The sequence below is a fragment of the Bos grunniens genome, chromosome 7 (genome assembly GCF_055505025.1).
Source record: "Bos grunniens cultivar Pamir isolate PY7600 chromosome 7, Bosgru_T2T1.0, whole genome shotgun sequence".
Taxonomy (NCBI): domain Eukaryota; kingdom Metazoa; phylum Chordata; class Mammalia; order Artiodactyla; family Bovidae; genus Bos; species Bos grunniens.
Window position 1 is genome coordinate 108,835,787 of NC_141171.1, and position 19,511 is coordinate 108,855,297.

Here is a 19,511-nt window from a genome sequence, read left to right on the forward strand (position 1 = left end):
TGCCACCAAATTTGGAAAACACATCAGTGGCCACAGGACTGGAAAAGGTCAGTTTTCATTCCAATCCCAAAGAAAGGCAATGCCAAAGAATGCTCAAACTACCACACAATTGCACTCATCTCACACGCTAGTAAAGTAATGCTCAAAATTCTCCAAGCCAGGCTTCAGCAATACGTGAACCGTGAACTTCCTGATGTTCAAGCTGGTTCTAGAAAAGGCAGAGGAACCAGAGATCAAATTGCCAACATCCGCTGGATCATGGAAAAAGCAAGAGAGTTCCAGAAAAACATCTATTTCGCTTTACGGACTATGCCAAAGCCTTTGTGTGGATCACAATAAACTGTGGAAAATCCTAAAAGAGATGGGCATACAAGACCACCTGACCCGCCTCTTGAGAAACCTATATGCAGGTCAGGAAGCAACAGTTAGAACTGTACTTGGAACAACAGACTGGTTCCAAACAGGAAAAGTAGTACGTCAAGGCTGTATATTGTCACCCTGCTTATTTAACTTCTGTGCAGAGGACATCATAAGAAATGCTGGACTGGAAGAAGCACAAGCTGGAATCAAGATTGTTGGGAGAAATATCAATAACCTCAGATATGCAGATGACACCACCCTTATGGCAGAAAGTGAAGAGGAACTAAAGAGCCTCTTGATGAAAGTGAAAGAGGTGAGTGAATAAGCTGCCTTAAAACTCAACATTCAGAAAAAGATCATGGCATCCAGTCCCATCACTTCATGGCAAATAGATGGGGAAACAATGGAAACAGTGACAGACTTTATTTTTTTGGGCTCCAAAATCACTGCAGATGGTGATTGCAGTCATGAAATTAAAAGACGCGTACTCCTTGGAAGGAAAGTTATGACCAACCTAGACAGCATATTAAAAAGCAGAGATATTACTTTGCCAACAAAGGTCCGTCTAGTCAAGGCTATGGTTTTTCCAATGGTCATGTATGGATGTGAGAGTTGGACTACAAAGAAAGCTGAGTGCCGAAGAATTGATGCTTTTGAACTGTGGTGTTGGAGAAGACTTTTGAGAGTCCCTTGGACTGCAAGGAGATCCAACCAGTCTGTCCTAAAGGAGATCAGTCCTGAGTGTTCATTGGAAGGACTGATGGTAAAGCTGTAACTCCAATACTTTGGCCACCTGATGTGAAGAGTTGACTCATTGGAAAAGACCCTGATACTGGGAGGGATTGGGGGCAGGAGGAGAAGGGGACGACAGAGGATAAGATGGCTGGATGGCATCACTTACTTGATGCACATGAGTTTAGGTGAACTCCGGGAATTGGTGATGGACAGGGAGGCCTGGCGTTTTGCGATTCATGGGGTCGCAAAGTGTCGGACATGACTGAGCGACTGAACTGACCTGAACTGACTGTTATACTATTGAGGAGGCCTTACCTTTAGAAGGGGAATTTGATGAGGCAGTGTTGAGGGAATGTAGCCAAAAAGAACATCTTTGAGCCATTGAGAGGTGGGTGTAGAGATCGCCAGTGGAGTGTTGGCCTTTGAAGCAGAGAGACAGGAGGGCACATACTCTTTTCAGTTGTAACAGGAAGGAAGAATGATGTGCAGATACAGCCGTGCTCGAGTGGTCATAGTTATGCCAATCCCAACAGCAAGTGTCTTATACGGGGCAAGTAATTGCATAATTAATGTTTAAATGTAGCGGTAGATGTGTATAGATTGACTCTGTTCACAGGACAGTATGAGTACCGATCCTGATTTGCTGGTAGTAGGCTCTAAATTTTCTCTCAAAAGTCTTTGCTATCAGTGATTTTTTTTCCATTTACTCAGTTATTCTCTTTCACCAAAACCAGAATAAATGAAGTATCGTGACCTTCTTTCCCACTCCGTGGCAGTCAACACTGTGACCTTCCTTTAGAACTGATTAGCAAATCAAAGAATAAAGTGGGTTTCTCACAAGTGATTTTCTTGCCCTACAGAAAATTGTCTTTTTCAATATTACTATCAGTGTTCTTTGACTTGTCAGCATAGTTGAAACATTATCTATGATTTCTGTTACTTTAATGCAGACTGCAAGTGTATCTTTTTAAAGTCATATCACTCTTCTCTGACATGTATACAGATTTTGCTTATGGAAGTATGTGTATTTCAGGAACTTTAGATGTTTGGAGCAAGACTTTATTCTACCGCATAATATAGTTTAAAAAATGATTCTCACTAGACCGTTATGCTAACGTATCCCCAGGCCATGATTTTCTCTATGGACTTACTATTTAGCACAGAGTCCCAGGTACTGATCACTCATTGTATCTTTAAAGCTACAGTGAACTTAAAAGTCATCGTAAGTGCCTGCTGGATCCTTTTTCACGGAGCACCGATCACCTGTAATGTTAATTTGCATAGTACTCTCATCCATGGGTTATGGGACTGGGGCCACAGTGAGCACATTCCCAAAAGAACTGAATTAACTCTTTTTCAGTGTGTTCTTTTAAGCTGCAAGTAACTTTGCAATGTGTACGGCTCCAAAATTATCTTTTCCTGAAAGTACAGAAAGATCTGGAGAAACATAGCACCCATGAATTAATTTATACATTATAAGTGCCTGGTAAAACACATGGCATCTTTAAAAGCTCTGGAACGGTGGCGTTATAGACTAAGGTTTTATTTTATGGGTGTGTAGCTTTTACTGCAGTCCAGACAAATCAACATGTTCTAATTCTGCTTGGAATCAGAGGAACTTGATTTACTGTTGTTACCTGCTGTGGTAGAAATTCTAAGTATCACTGAAGTAGGCTTGTGTCTTTGGTGCTGGAAATATTCAACAGAACTCATCAGAAGTGATTTCAAAAAGCCTCAGTCTGGGGTATTGTGATGATGAGTGAAGAAACATTTTCTCCTGTTTCAGACACAGCCTTTGACAGTGCATTCAGTTCAGTTCAGTCACTCCGGCGTGTCCGACTCTCTGCGACCCCATGGACCACAGCACGCCAGGCCTCCCTTCCATCACCAGCTCCCGGAGTTCACTCAAACTCATGTCCATTGAGTCGGTGATGCCATCCAACCATCTCATCCTCTGTCGTCCCCTTCTCCTCCTGCCTTCCATCTTTCCCAGCATCAGGGTCTTTTCCAATGAGTCAATTCTTCACATCAGGTGGCCAAAGTATTGGAATTTCAGCTTCAGCATCAGTCCTTCCTATGAGTATTCAGGACTGATCTCCTTTAGGATGGACTGGTTGGCTCTCCTCGCAGTCCAAGGGACTCTCAAGAGTCTTCTCTAACACCATAGTTCAGAAGCATCAATTCTTCAGTGCTAAGCTTTCTTTATAGTTCAACTCTCATATCCATACCTGACTACTGGAAAAACCAGAGCCTTGACTAGACAGACCTTTGTTGGTGCATTTAGGAAAATATATATAGATTAGACAACTATCTACCTAGCTCTGAAATATTTTTCGCTTCCTTGGGTGGACTCTGGGTTATGCCAAGGGATTGCCTTTGACCTTTCCACAGAGAACCAGTCAGCCAATATGGATGTGTGTGTAAAGATTTCTTCTGTAATGTTGCTCAACTGCTGACCTGCAGCCTCCACAGTTCAGCTAGCTTCTCTTCGGCCCTGACCTAGTGCTGCACCAGTCCACCAGGTTTCCTCTGCTTTGCCGTTTCTAGTCAAGGATTGATCCATAGTCAGTCTCTCTTTTCACTAGGAGAAGTGGGGCTTGTCCTGCAGGGTGAGTTCTTTGCTAAGACCTTGCACTTCCTGCTTCTCTCTCCCCTGATGAACAGGCTTGAGTTCTCCCTTGTGGAGACATGGCACCCCACCCTAGAGGTGACTCCTGCCTTAAAGGGCTACAGTTCTGACCTGTAGGGGGCTATTTCTGTCCTATATGTCTAAGTAGAGGGGCTCCCCTGGTGGCTCAGTCCGTAAAGAACCCACGGGCAGTGCAAGAGACTGCATGCAACGTGATAGACCAGGGTTCAGTCCCTGGGTCAGGAAGATCCCCTCAAGGTGGAAATGGCAACCCACTGCAGTGTTCTTCCTGGGGAATCCCATGGGCGGAGGAGCCTGGCGGGTACAGTGCGTGGGGTTGCAAGGGTCGGCCACGGCGGAGCAGCCCTGCCACCCGCCCTGGCGCGTGTTTGCATGGGGAGGCCGTGTGGGCCCCTCTCAGGGGCCGGGGCTCTGCTGCCATCGCGTGCTCCTCGTCTCTCCGCAGGCAGAGCTCCGGACACTCCTCCCCAGCGTTATCTCTGCCCTGCTTGTGAAGGTCCTTGCCTGCTGGATTGCTTCCCCTTTTGTTTACCTTTTTCTTATTCTGAAACATTTCCCCTAGTCCCTTCGGACTTCTGTGAGCTCTCACACAGTTTGCTGAAGCGATCTTCTCTTGGTAGATAGCACTCTGTTGATCTTTTTTCCCTCCTGTTGTTGAACTGGCCAATACCTGGGACTAGAATTATTCTTTCTCTTGGCTTCCCATTATAAAATCCACAACCACTCATAAGAGACTAAAGAAAGTATAAGTACCTGTAACCAGTTTTACCGTCTTGATTACAGCTTTCTGTATGTCAGTTCAGTTCAGTCACTCAATCTTGTCTGACTCTTTGCGAGCCCATGGACTGCAGCACACCAGGCCTCCCTGTCCATCATCAACTCCTGGAATTCACTTAAACTCATGTCTGTGGAGTTGGTGATGCCATCCAGCCATCTCATCCTCTGTCATCCCCTTCTCCTCCTGCCTTCAATCTTTCCCAACCTCAGAGTCTTTTCAAATGAGTCAGCTCTTTGCATCAGGTGGCCAAAGTATTGGAGTTTCAGCTTCAGCATCAGTCCTTCCAATGAACATTCAGGTCTCATTTCCTTTAGAATGGACTGGTTGGCTCTCTCCGCAGTCCAAGGGACTCTCAAGGGTCTTCTCCAACACCACAGTTCAAAAGCATCAACTCTTTGGTGCTCAGCTTTCTTTATAGTCCAACTCTCACATCCATACATGATTACTGGAAAAACTATGGCTTTGACTAGACAGACCTTTGTTGGCCAAGTAATGTCTCTGCTTTTTAATATGCTGTCTAGGTTGGTCATATCTTTCCTTCCAAGGAGTAAGAGTCTTTGTATTTCATCGCTGCAGTCACCATCTACAGACCAGACCACCTGATCTGCCTCTTGAGAAACCTGTATGCAGGTCAGGAAGCAACAGTTAGAACTGGTCATGGAACAACAGACTGGTTCCAAATAGGAAAAGGAGTACGTCAAGGCTGTATATTGTCAACCTACTTATTTATTTCTATATGTATCTTTTATTAAAAAGGCGAGTAATCATGTCATACATACAGTTTTAAAACTGTGTTTTCATCACTTTATCTTCTGAAAATGGTTTCTCAATTTTTAAAATTGTATTTCTAAGTTTTTACTGACTAAAAACTATTCATTATGATTTGATTTTTCTCCCTTTGTTTCTTGATGAGTCTGGCTAATGGTTTATCAATTTTATTTATCCTTTCAAAGAACCAGCTTTTGGCTTTGTTGATTTTTGCTATGGTCTCTTTTGTTTCTTTTGCATTTATTTCTGCTCTAATTTTTAAGATTTCTTTCCTTCTACTAACCCTGGGGTTCTTCATTTCTTCCTTTTCTAGTTGCTTTAGGTGTAGAGTTAGGTTATTTATTTGACTTTTTTCTTGTTTCTTGAGGTGTGCCTGTATTGCTATGAACTTTCCCCTTAGGACTGCTTTTACCGTGTCCCACAGGTTTTGGGTTGTTGTGTTTTCATTTTCATTCGTTTCTATGCAAATTTTGTTTTCTTTTTTGATTTCTTCTGTGATTTGTTGGTTATTCAGCAGGGTGTTGTTCATCCTCCATATGTTGGAATTTTTAATCATTTTTCTCCTGTAATTGAGATCTAATCTTACTGCATTGTGGTCAGAAAAGATGCTTGGAATGATTTCTATTTTTTTGAATTTACCAAGGCTAGCTTTATGGCCCAGGATGTGATCTATCCTGGAGAAGGTTCCATGTGCGCTTGAGAAAAAGGTGAAGTTCATTGTTTTGGGATGAAATGTCCTATAGATATCAATTAGGTCTAACTGATCTATTGTATGGTTTAAAGTTTGTGTTTCCTTGTTAATTTTCTGTTTAGTTGATCTATCCATAGGTGTGAGTGGGGTATTAAAGTCTCCCACTATTATTGTGTTATTGTTAATTTCTCCTTTCATACTTGTTAGCATTTGTCTTACATACTGCGGTGCTCCCGTGTTGGGTGCATATATATTTATAATTGTTATATCTTCTTCTTGGATTGATCCTTTGATCATTATGTAGTGACCTTCTTTGTCTCTTTTCACAGCCTTTGTTTTAAAGTCTATTTTATCTGATATGAGTATTGCTACTCCTGCTTTTTCACGCCAGTCAGAATGGCTGCGATCCAAAAGTCTACAAGCAATAAATGCTGGAGAGGGTGTGGAGAAAAGGGAACCCTCTTACACTGTTGGTGGGAATGCAAACTAGTACAGCCACTATGGAGAACAGTGTGGAGATTCCTTAAAAAACTGGAAATAGAACTGCCTTATGATCCAGCAATCCCACTGCTGGGCATACACAGTGAGGAAACCAGAAGGGAAAGAGACACGTGTACCCCAATGTTCATCGCAGCACTGTTTATAATAGCCAGGACATGGAAACAACCTAGATGTCCATCAGCAGATGAATGGATAAGAAAGCTGTGGTACATATACACAATGGAGTATTACTCAGCCATTAAAAAGAATATATTTGAATCAGTTCTAATGAGGTGGATGAAACTGGAGCCTATTATACAGAGTGAAGTAAGCCAGAAGGACAAACACCAGTACAGTATACTAACGCATATATATGGAATTTAGAAAGATGGTAACGATAACCCTGTATACGAGACAGCAAAAGAGACACTGATGTATAGAACAGGCTTATGGACTCTGTGGGAGAGGGAGAGGGTGGGAAGATTTGGGAGAATGGCATTGAAACATGTGAAATGTCATGTATGAAACGAGATGCCAGTCCAGGTTCAATGCACGATGCTGGATGCTTGGGGCTGGTGCACTGGGACGACCCAGAGGGATGGTATGGGGAGGGAGGAGGGAGGAGGGTTCAGGATGGGGAACACATGTATAATTTTTTTTTAATTAAAATTGAAAAAAAAAAAAAACTATTCATTATGTTAGTTATATTGTTTGACTAGTCCTTCACTTTGGGACATATAGATGTTTTTTCTTTTCTCCTTTCTGTCTTTCTGTTATTTACTGGTGAGAGGAATTTCGTTTCTGGGCGTCCACATTTGTTTTGCTTTCTACGCGTTTATTTTGTTACACCTTAATGTGGCCTTTTTGCAGCCGTGGGGCAGGCTGTTGCTATGGCACGAACACAGTGTGGCCTGGTTTGCTCCATGTGGGGAACCATGTCTAATGCTCGTCTGTCTTTCTGGCATGTAGCACTGCACCTGTGCAGAGGGTGTTCACTCAAGCATTCTTGTTGCATGGAAGAAGTGTAGAGAGCTCTGTGACAAGCATTGAAGTACTGTGTCCTGGGACCCAGGGTATCGGAGTGAACAAGACGAAGATTGGGACTGAAGTGGGTTGCCATTTCCTGCTCCTGGGAGCCCTCCCGACCCTGGGATTGAACCCTGGTCTGTCGCATTGTAGGCAGTCTCCTGCACTGCATGAGCTCTTGACTGACTGAACTGCCAGAGAAAGCCCTTTACTTAGACATGTGTGACAGAAATAGCAGCCTCCTGCAGATCAGAGGCTGAAGGCTTATTCTGTAAAGGAAAGTTTGTGTTTAGAGGTGGCAAGCCTCTACGTGTGAGGATCACTTAAAAGAAACAAAAGTACGCAGTAGAGTAGAAGCCATCTAAATGACTTAAGTGCAGTTGCTGGAGGAAGGTTCACGCCAGGCTTTTCACAATACAGCTCATTAAAAGAGTTGACCAGATTTTTCTGTTGATGGTAGTTCTTGTTTAGGATTGTTCACTAGTGTTACTGACTGAAATGGAATGGTCGTTTTCAAGTTCATACTTTTTTGTTCTTTTAAGTAACTGGACTCATTTGTACCTCAATTTAAAATGTCATACCTGAACATAATATGGTATTGCACTTAGTGATTTTAGAGACCTGAAGGTCTTTTAGGACTGGGTTTGGGGTAATAGGAAATATAGGCCCCAGTCTTCTTGGTCTGTGTTTTGCACATTTTAAAATATGACTAAACAAAGGTTGCAGCCACGGAGAAGGTTTTCTGCTGTACTCGGGCGTCTAACCCTGCCAGCCGCTCACGCTCCCACTGACCCCACGTGTAAAAGAGAAGAGTGGAGGCTGAGTGGCTACCGTCTTGGTCAGGCACATAGTTTCAAAAAAAATGCTGTCTGTCTCAGTAAAGCTGTCTTAGAGTTTCATATAGCTGTCTTTTTCTTTTTTATTATAGGGTCAGCTTTCAATGTTGCAAGAAAAAATAGACCATTTGGAACGTTTGCTAGCTGAGAATAATGAAATCATCTCAAATATTAGAGACTCAGTCATCAATTTGAGTGAATCTGTGGAGGATGGTACGAAAAACTCAAAAGGCAATTTCAGCCATGATGCTGGCTCTCCTCTTCTGCCATCAAAACGTTTGTCCCTCACAGTTGACCCTGCAGACTGTCTGTTTGCTTCACAAAGTGGAAGTCAGAGTTCAGATGTGCAGGTAATGTATGCGTTCATTAAGAATCACTGGGCTTTGATTTGCTTTTGTCTTTTTAGATTTGATCTGGTACCTGTTTATAGTTGCTAAATTCTTCGGATTACAGTTTCTATTTTTGTAAAACCATTTAATTGGTCACATGATCATTGATGTTCTTTTTAGTGATAAAATTATGTAATTCTATGTTTCTCCTAGTTTTTCTTTCTTTTATACTATGTGACTATGGCCTTTTCTGTGTGCTTCTTAGGTTTTATTTTCTATATCAGTTGAAGACCTTTAGAGGTTTAAATCTTGGCAAAGAGATATTTTCCCCCTTCCTTTAGAGAATACGAGAAAAGCCCTGCTCTTTCTGTGTATCTGTTATACATAAGAAGTTTCACACAGTGTGATGTCAGCTTCTCTTTACTGAATATGCCTCTGTGAGAGGGGAAGGGAAGAGCTCTAGAACTGTCCAGGATGAAGGTTTTTGTCCACCTGTGGTTAAGGAGCACGCCAAGTGTGGCGAGTCTGAGTTGAGATATGCACTGATATCCACACAAAGTGTTGAAGATTTATTGTGTAAAGAAGAATGTAAAATATCTTGCTTATTTTATTTTGATTATATATTGGGATGGTAATATTTTGAATATATTGGGTTAAAATATATCATCAAAATTAATTTCACCTATTTTTTGGTTTAGTCAGAGCTGTATTTTAAAAATTAGTTGTGCAGTTGTTTAAAAGGAAGTTGAAATATATTTCCCTAAACATGATCAGTTTTACCATTTTCATTTAGTAGGAGACATTCTCATTCTCTTTATGATCTATAAGGCTATTCATTTTTCTGATTGATTTCCTTTCTTATAAAGGGTTTATTTATGAATTTTTAGCTTGATCCTGTTTTTATTTCTAGTATTTTTAGTTTGTTGCCCGGTAATATTTAAGGCTACTTTCAGGTAGTAACTATTGGGTTTTAATTTTGAGGTATTATATTTTGGATTTCAAATAACTTGTATCTTTCATTTATTTATTTGTTTATTTTTTCCTATCTAGGTAGTATGATTTTATTTTCTTTACACTTTGGCATTTATTTACAGAGACCTTCCTCTGCCCTGGATTCTTTTTTTTTTCCCTAATGAAATAAAGATGAATATTTTTAATGATAATTCACAAAGAAGATAGATGATGTAAATTATTAGACACCTTAACAATAAAGAAACAAAGATATATAAAGGAGAAACCAGAAGAAATATGAGGGAAAAGAAAAATATAGAATCATAATGAGATGTATTAACATTTCTCTGAGAATATCAAGTGCAGAAAAAATAATAGGAGCATCTTGAATGATGTCATTAATAATTTAAATATAATTGATTTATATTTAATTCAGTTCAGTTGCTTAGTCATGTCCAACTCTTTGCAACCTCATGGACTGCAGCACGCCAGGCCTCCATGTCCATCATCAACTCCCAGAGTTTACTCAAACTCATGTCCATTGAGTTGGTGATGCCATCCAGCCATCTCATCCTCTGTCGTCCCCTTCTCCTCCTATCTTCAATCTTTCCCAGAATGAGGGTTTTTTCAAATGAGTCAGTTCTTTGCATCAGGTGGCCAAAGCATTGGAGTTTCAGCTTCAACATCAGTCCTTCCGATGAATACCCAGGACTGATCTCCTTTAGGATGGACTGGTTGGATCTCCTTGTAGTCCAAGGGACTCTCAAGAGTCTTCTCCAACACCACAGTTCAAAAGCATCAATTCTTTGGCACTCAGCTTTCTTTGTAGTCCAACTCTCACATCCATACATGACCACTGGAAAAACCATAGCCTTGACTAGATGGACCTTTGTTGGCAAAGTAATGTCTCTCCTTTTTCATATGCTGTCTAGGTTGGTCATAACTTTCCTTCCAAGGAGTAAGCGTCTTTTAATTTCATGGCTGCAATCACCATCTGCAGCGATTTAATTAATTTATATTAATCATGTCCTACACAAATACATTTAATATTTTGTACTTCATACATTGTTTTTAGATGTGCATAGGATATTTAGAAAAGCTGGCAAAAAGGTAGACATAACTAAATTTCAGAAAGTAGAATTCTTTTTGTGTGTGTGTGTGTGATTCAGTTATACACATATGTTATTTGTGAAATTATTTTCCATTATAGGTTATTAGAAGATACTGACTATAGTTCCCTGTGTTATACAGAAAACCTTTGTTGCTTATTGCATATCTATTTTTTAAAATTAGAAATCTAGAATTCTATTCATACTAAGTCAAACAAGTGGAATCAAAAGGTCATAAACTTTTTAGTTAGGCAAAGATTCATAAGTTTTCTAAAATATATGCATATTATTTATATAAATGTATACAAAAGCTTTTTTAATATGCTTGATAAAGGCTTGAGAAAGAACAAAAAAAACACCAAAATTGATGGAGAAATTGGAAAACATAAACTAAATGAAATGGAAACACTGAATATGAAATAGAAAAAGTGAAACAAGCTAGATAAAAGTAAAAGATTCTCATACAGTCTGGTTGCTTTTAAACATGACTGCTCATTAGAAACATATCTGGACCTCTGTCAAAAAAGCAATACCTGGGCATTTGTATTTTTTAAAAAATACCAAAATAATTCTGCTATGCATCTAGATTTCAAAAAGTGATTACAGGTTTTTCTATTAAATGGTAGTTTTGGTGATATAGAATTCTATCTATGATTTTCTGTTGACCAATCATGATACAATGATATTAAGTGAGTAATAGTTACATCATCACAATAGTAAAAGATGTTTATTAGTTTTCACCATCAATAGCCAGACAAAAAATAAAATCTATACAAAAAATTGTATAGATTACAATTGTAAGGTATAATGGGAACTTGATTAATCTAACAATATAAAATAATTACATGCAGTTTAGGGGGTCAAGCAGAGTGATGTGGTAAGTGAAAATACATACATACACATGTTTTCATCTGCTAAGCCAGGCTATGTCTTGGTTGGTGCATTTACTCCATTTGCGTTTAAGGTAATTATTGATATGTAGACCAGAATTCGATCCCTGGGTTGGACAATCCCCTGGAGGAGAGCATGGCAACCTACTCCAGTATTCTTGCCTGGAGAATCTCCTGGACAGAGGAGCTGGTGAGACACAGTCCATAGGGTCACAGAGTTGGACACAACGGAAGCAGGTTAGCACGCCTGCTCACATGATCCTGTTACCTTTTTCTTAATTGTTTTGGGTTTATTTTCTGTAGGTAGGGCTTTTCCTTCTCTTGTTTTCTGCCTAGAGAAGTTCCTTTAGCATTTGTTGTAAAGTTGATTTGAGGATGCTGAATTCTCTTAACTTTGCTTGTCTAGAACGCTTTTGATTTCTCCATTAAATCTGAGGGAGAGTCTTGGTGGGTAGAGTATTCTTGGTTGTGGGTTCTTCCCTTTCATCACTGTAAATATGGCATGCCGTTCCCTTCTGGCTTGTAGAGTTTCTGCTGAGAAATCAGCTGGTATCCTGATGAGAGTTCCCTTGTGTGTTATTTGTCCTTTTCCCCTTGTTGCTTTTAATATTTTATTTCTGTCTTTAATTTTTGTCAGTTTGATTACTGTGTATCTTGTTGAGTTCTTCCTTGGGTTTATCCTGCCTGGGACTCTCTGTGCTTCCTGGACTTGGTTGATTCCCATATTAGGGAAGTTTTCAACTATTATCTCTTCAAATATTTTCTCAGGCCCTTTCTTTCTCTCTCCTCCTTCTGGGATCCCTATAATGTGAACTTTGGTGCATTAAATGTTGTCCAGAGGTCTCTTAGGCTGTCTTCATTTCCTCTCATTCTTTTTTCTGTATTCTGTTCTGCAGCAGTGATTTCCACCATTCTGTCCTCCAGGTCATTTACCTGTGCTTCTGCCCCAGTTATTCTTCTCTGTTTGTTCTTTAGTTCTTGTGGGTCTCTCAGTTCAGTTCAGTCGCTCAGTCGTGTCCTACTCTTTGCGACCCCAGGGATTGCAGCACGCCAGGCCTCCCTGTCCATCACCAACTCCTGGACTCCACCCAAAACGTGTCCACTGTAGGTCTTTGGTATACACTATTTGCATCTTCTCAATCTTTGCCTCCATTCTTTTTCCGAGATCCTGAATTATATTCACTATCATTATTCTGAATTCTTTTTCTGGAAGGTTGCCTATTTCCACTTCATTTAGTTATTTTTCTGGGGTTTTTGTCTTGTCCCTTCATCTGGGACATAACTTTCAGCTTTTTCATGGTGATTTTGTTTTAGTCGCTGTGGGATTGTGGTTCTTCTTGCTACTTCTGTCTGCCCTCTGATGGAGGAGGCTAAGAGCCTTGTGTAAGCTTCCTGATGGGAGGGACTGGTGGTGGAAAAATCTGGGTCTTGCTCTGGTAGGCAGTGCCTTTCTCAGTAAAGCTTTAATCCAATTATCTGCTGGATTTGCACTCCCGCCCTGGTAGTCTTTTGGCCTGAGGCCAGCCAGCCCTTGGGTCTACTGGCTCTGTGGTTGGGTTATTGGGGACCTTCCCAGACAGCTGCTAGCAGTCCCCGGCCCCTGTGGCGAGCTCTGCTGACCCACGCCTGCGCAGGAGGCCCTCCAGCACTAGCGGGCGGGCCGTGCTGACCCACGCCTGCGCAGGAGGCCCTCCAGCACTAGCGGGCGGCTCTGCTCCTGTGGAGGCACTGCTCCTTCCCTCTGAGTCTGGTGCCTGCAAGGTTTTGTTTTTGTCCTCCAAGACTGAAATCTTTGTTTCCCCCAATCCTGTGGAAGTCTTGTAATCAAATCCTGCTGGCCTTCAAGGTCAGATACCCTGGGGATTCCCATCCCTTTGTTGGGTCGCCAGTCTGGGAAGCATGACGTGGGGTTCTGAACCTTCCCAAGAGTGGGAAAACTTCTTCACTGTTGTTGCTTTCCAGTATGTGGGTCACCTACCCCGATAACTTCCCTGGTGGCTCAAATGGTAAAGCGTCTGCCTGCAATGCGGGAGACCCAGATTCGATCCCTGGGTTGGGAAGATCCCCTGGAGAAGGAAATGGCAACCTACTCCAGTTATTCTTGCCTGGAGAATCCCATGGACAGAGGAGCCTGGTGAGACACAGTCCATAGGGTCACAGAGACTTGGATACAACTGAGCGACTTCACTTTTCACCCCGATAGGTACGGGATTTGATTTTATCGTGCTTGTGCCCCTGCTACATCTTGCTCGTCTTCTTTATCTTTGGACACGGAGTATCTTCTTTGTTAGGCTCCAGTGTCCTCCTGTCGGTGGTTGTTCAGCAGGTAGTTGTGATTTTGGTGCTTCGGCAGGAGATTAGCGCATCTTCTGCTCCACCGTCTTGAACTGGAGGTTACCGATTTCAGTATTAGAGAAATTTAAATTATGTATTTAGCTTGCAATATATTGGTTTGCCAAAATGTTTGTTTGGATGTTTTGTAATAGCTTAGAAAACACTCGAACAAACATTTTGGCCAATGCAGTTTTTTCCTCCAGTAGCACTGTTCTTAGAGGGTAGTGGTGTTGAGAACTAAGGAAAGAAAGGACTTCTGCCTTTCTTAAACTTTGAGTGTGTCACTCACATTTATTCTGTTCTACAAATTGACAGAGAGCTATTTTAACGTTGTACCTTGGATGGGAAACTGGATCTTGGTGCAGACCCTAAGGAGTGAATATTTTAAAGTTGGACAAGAGGAGTTGGCTCTGGCCTTGCTTCAGTGTGGAAGCTTTCACTGACTCTTGGGGACAGAGAGCATTATATGCTCTCGAGGCCGTGGCCCGCTTGTTAAGCCGGAAGCTGGGGACAGTGGGATTGGCTCTGTGCTCCAGCCTCATCGGCTAGTGTGTGGCCAGGTTCAGATAGGATCAAGATCCTGGGCTTTGAAGAGGTATCTGTTTCTCTGAGGCTTGGCTGTGTTTAGGTTTTAATTAAGTACCTTTAAAGGGAAACAATAAAATCTTTTTAGGGGTGGTCCTAAATCTGGGCCGGCTAGAAAGGAGTTGCAGAGCAGTCATGGAGCTCAGGCAGAGCGAGGCCGCAGGGTCCTGGGAGCTGCAGGGCCTGAGAAGGACCCGCAGGGCCAGTGGCAGCTGTTCTGTCTCCTCTTCCTGCTGCTTCACAGACAGCCCTTCTTATCTTTGGGACATTTTATTTATATTGTAAGTTTCCAAGTAAAAGGTATGTTATTTTCTTAAAATATTTTGTGTTCACTTTCGTATAATTTGCTTGTTATCTTAAAAAACTGTTTTGTAACCAATATATGTATTAATTAGGATGTAATTTCTCAAGTAGTTTAAATTTTACCAAAGGAGGGTTGTGTTCTTTGTCATACTTAGCATCACAGAGAGTATGAAAAATAAGTCTTTAGGTTTGTTTGACTTTGTTTTCTTGTAATATTTTTTTCTCTTTTTTCCCCAAATGGATTATTATTTAGAAGAAATACTACTTTGGAACTTAGCAAACTTAGCAAACATTAATATTTTTTTCTCTTTTTTCCCCAAATGGATTATTATTTAGAAGAAATACTACTTTGGAACTTAGCAAACTTAGCAAACATTAATATTTTTTTCTCTTTTTTCCCCAAATGGATTATTATTTAGAAGAAATACTACTTTGGAACTTAGCAAACATTTGAACACTTAAAAGCTAAATCTCAATTAAAAAAAAATTATTTTAAACCTAGCTAACCCTGTTATAGTTTTATTTTTAGGATAAAAAAGGTAAACATACATAAGCTAAATTAAAGAATATCTATAGATCCATTTCCATTCAGATATAGAATTTAAAATATAGGAGATTGGTTATAAAATAAAGACAAATTATAAAATAATTTTCAGTACTTTGTTTGAAAATGCTAAAAATATTTGATCATAATGAAATTTTTTGTTAGCTCTTCAGTTCCCATCCTTTTCTATTAAATTGTATTGGAAGTAAAGTAGGGGAAGGGGAATTGAATGAAGTTATTTTATATTAGGAACAAAAGATGAACGGGGTTATTTATCAGGTTTATTATGGAGCACAATTTTAACCTTTATTTTAACTCTCTGAATGATGGTTAAGTGTGTTCTGCCTTAACCTCTTTAGTTAAGGTCTACAGAAATAGTTTCATTTTTTTTTTAATATATATACAGAGTACAGCAACAAGTAGTTTTGAGCAAATATTCCCAACATGAAGTTTAAATTAATAATGGTTATACATGATTAACTGGAGAAGGGAACAGCAACCCACTCCAGTAATCTTGCCTGGAGAATTCCATGGACAGAGGAGCCTGCCAAACTACAGTCCATGGGGTCATAAAGAGCTGGACACGACTTACTAACACACACATGCATACATGATTAAACTTAACTTCTTTTGTCTTTCTATTGTAGATGTTGGATGTTTACAGTCTAATTCCTTTTGACAATCCCGATGGTGGAGTTTGGAAGCAAGGATTTGACATCACTTATAAGCCTGATGAGTGGGACACTAAGCCCCTTCACGTCTTCGTAGTGCCTCACTCCCATAATGACCCAGGTAAAATCTGCACTTCAAAAATCTGGAAGTTATTAAGGCCTTGTAGGCCCAAAGTATTTTAATGAGAATCAGGTAAACCTACTTTTCAAATTTTGGGGATGTTATTCTCTGACTTTTAACATATTTTGTATGTTACAGTGTTCTCATTTTATCAATTTATGGGCCATTCAAGGATAATACTTGTGCAGTATCAAATAGGAATAAACACAAGAAGGTCTCAGCTTTGGGAGATGAAAAGTTACATGCATATAAGGTAGTGATAGTTCATTTTAGTTACTTCTTAAATATTGTGTGAGAGAATTATTTCATGTCCATAAACTCTGCATTAGAAAATTCAGAATGCTCATGGTAAGGTTTGTATCTTTAAAATATAGAAACAGCATAAAGTGGTTAAGAGCCTTGGTTTCAAGCATGCATGAGTGTGAGTCCCAACCCCAACAGTGTTAGACAACTTTAGGCCAGAGTAAGTTTTTTCCCAGGTAGAGACAGGATAAAGTGTTCACTTCATAGAGTGAAAGGTTCAAGGCATGTTGCACTGCGCAAGAATAACTGCTGTCATTGCCATTAATGCTGATATTTGTTCATGTGACACCTTGTGGTATTTACTGGGGCCAGAGATTTTTCCACCCCAGGTAAAGGAAAGTTGCTAAAATGATAATGGGAAATGTAACTCAATGTTTATCTTTATTAGTGTGAGGACACAGGTAATGAGTAAATGACCCATGAATTAAGTTGCAGGATTTTTTGGAATGTACTTCCAAAGACTTTTGAAGGACTGACTTACCTATGCTTCTGTTTTTTATTTTTCTCAATTTCATTGTTACTATCAGAGGCACCATATTCATTTACTACTTTGCATGTTTTTGCTCTCAGCATTTGATTTTGTCATATTCTTTTCCACTAGTTTATTTTTATGTGTTTCTTTCTCAGACAGTAGAGCTTGTTGCTTTACGTCTGGACGCATGCTTTGGTGAAGCCCTGCCTGTGTGTGTTTGCCCACGCATGCTGCTTTTAGCTGTGAAAGATAGTCTCCAAGACAGAGCTTGGGTGCTGAAGCGTTCGAATCTCTAGTGTACTTCAGTATTTAGTATGAGAAGAAGGACTATATATATATGAAATCAATATTCTGAAAATTTGTGATGAGCAGTTACTACACATCAGCTTCTGATTTGGTTTCCTTGTCTTTGGTCTTAATGTCTTCATCTAGCTCTATTTGTCTCATTGATGTTTCCTCTTATGTGTTTTAAGTTGTCACCTCAGCAGGTAAAGAATCTGCCTGCAATGCAGGAGACAAAGGTTCTATCCCTCAGTTGGGAAGATCCCCTGGAGAAGGAAATGGCAACCCACTCCAGTATTCTTGCCTGAAAAATCCCGTGGACAGAGGAGCCTGGTGGGCTACAGTACCAAGGGTCACAAAAAGTCAGACACGACTGAGCGGCTGAGCATGCAAGAAAACCTTCACCGTGTAGGGCTGCCGAGCGAGATTCGGGGCCAGCCTGAGTGAGGCAGACCTCCAGCTGTCCTGGGGCTTGTTTATTTGTCTATCTATGAAATGGAGGTCATGTAGGTGGAGCAGCATTGTAAGTGAGATTGAGTTATAAAGTAAATGTAGAAGGTGATGAAAATCATACCTAATCGAAATTTATTTTGCTGTTTATTTACCCACGTGAGCACCAGATTAAATAGTACATTTGCATTTAGGAGATACATATGAAAGACATACTATCTTCATTTATATTTGGATTCACTCACTCAAGTGAGGTGCTCACACTTCACGTACGGGATCTGAGACCGTAGGATGGCAGATTTTTTTTTTTCCCCCTATAAATCTCATTTACTCTGAAATATCCCTTCATTGAGTGAGATAGTGGCCAAGCTGGTTTTATTATTTATATTGTTCTCTCCTCTTCTTTTCCCTGCCAATCTTAGTTTAATTCTTATCACTTAATTGGGTTTGTGATGTGATTCCATTATGTTTCCATAATTCCAAATCCGTAATAGGAGTTCCAAGGAATTCCTTATAGGTTTATAAAATACACTTAACCAGTGTGTTTCACAAGACCTCCTCATGTGAACACAACTCTCCTTCCTTTTTTATCTTTTAGAGACCTTTATTATCCTTTCCTCTTTTCTGCCATCCTCAATTTCCACTGATCTCATTTCTTGTTATTCTGTAACATGGGCTCTTAACTGAAATAATAAAATTTGTAGTTTACCAGGCAGTGTGCCAGATGTTTTATAAACAGCTAATGCTGACAATAACTTTGGAAGGTTAGTGCCACTATTCATGATGAAGGTGATACCAACTTGCCAAGGTTACACAGGCAGTAAGTGGCACCAGAGTACTTCCCTGTTGGTGTACCTGGATCGGCAGAGCGGCAGAGAACATGGGTCTCTTGTTACACGCTGTCCTCATTGCCTAGCCCAACAGTTGGCATATAGTCTTCGCTAAATATGTGTAAAGGCTTCACTAACTTGCCTCCATGCCCCTTCACAACTTTTTCACACTGTGTACACACACACACACTTCATGCTTGCATATCAGCACAGATACAAACTTTTTATTGGTCTTCTTACTGGAGTGTAAGCTCAATGAGGGCTTGAACTTTGTCTTATTAACCACTGGGTTGTTAATACTCAAACAGTAACCAGCACATAGTACAGACTGAATCAGTTAAATAAGCTAATGAACAAAGGAATATGGAACAGCTGACTTACTCTTTGGCCTATACTCTTAACTGCCCTCTTTCTTGTTGTCTACTTATTTCCATTCCTTTAAAAAATAGCTTCTTTAAAGTGCACTGTATAATTTTGAATACCAATAACAAATAATGTTAAGCTCTTAAAGGGCAGGGACTGTCTCTGCCTTTTAAACTTTGTTTGCATTAAGCTTCCTGTTGCAGTTAGTGTGTTGTTCTGTGAGAAGGCATTCTGAATAATTGTCCCTGACTAATAAATGAATCTGTCTGTTGGTATCCTAGCAACCACAGTTGAATCTTTTTGTCTTAGTGAAAGAGGTTAATAACCTTTACCCTCAGGCCCTTCTCCACTTGAGTCAAAAGTAATGGTCAGAAACAGACTTTTTAAAACTAAAGCAATTTTTTGCTATCAAGCAAAATGCTAGAGAAAAGAACCTCCTGACTTAATTTTCATTGCTCCTTAACAAAAATAGAATTTAGATAACTAAATTATTCTGTAAAAAATGGAATCATTCAGATCATGAAAAACCACTCTTCAGTAGAGGAAAAGAGATGAGTATGTACACATACATTCCAAGTTAAAATTCACTCTGTGATAGGAAATATTTGTATAATACTCCTAAATGAACGTGCAGTTTACTTGTAAGTGAA

At 40.1% G+C, this 19,511-nt stretch overlaps 1 protein-coding gene across 3 annotated transcripts in view; it reads left to right on the forward strand.

The window, feature by feature from the left end:
- MAN2A1 (mannosidase alpha class 2A member 1) overlaps positions 1-19,511 on the forward strand; it is a 213,765-nt gene that overhangs the window by 32,684 nt on the left and 161,570 nt on the right. For all 3 annotated transcript variants that reach the window (XM_086413372.1, XM_086413373.1, XM_086413375.1), the window contains exons 2-3: positions 8,417-8,674; positions 16,017-16,161. In XM_086413372.1, the coding sequence (XP_086269498.1) occupies positions 8,417-8,674; positions 16,017-16,161 (403 nt within the window). The remainder of the gene's footprint in view (positions 1-8,416; positions 8,675-16,016; positions 16,162-19,511) is intronic.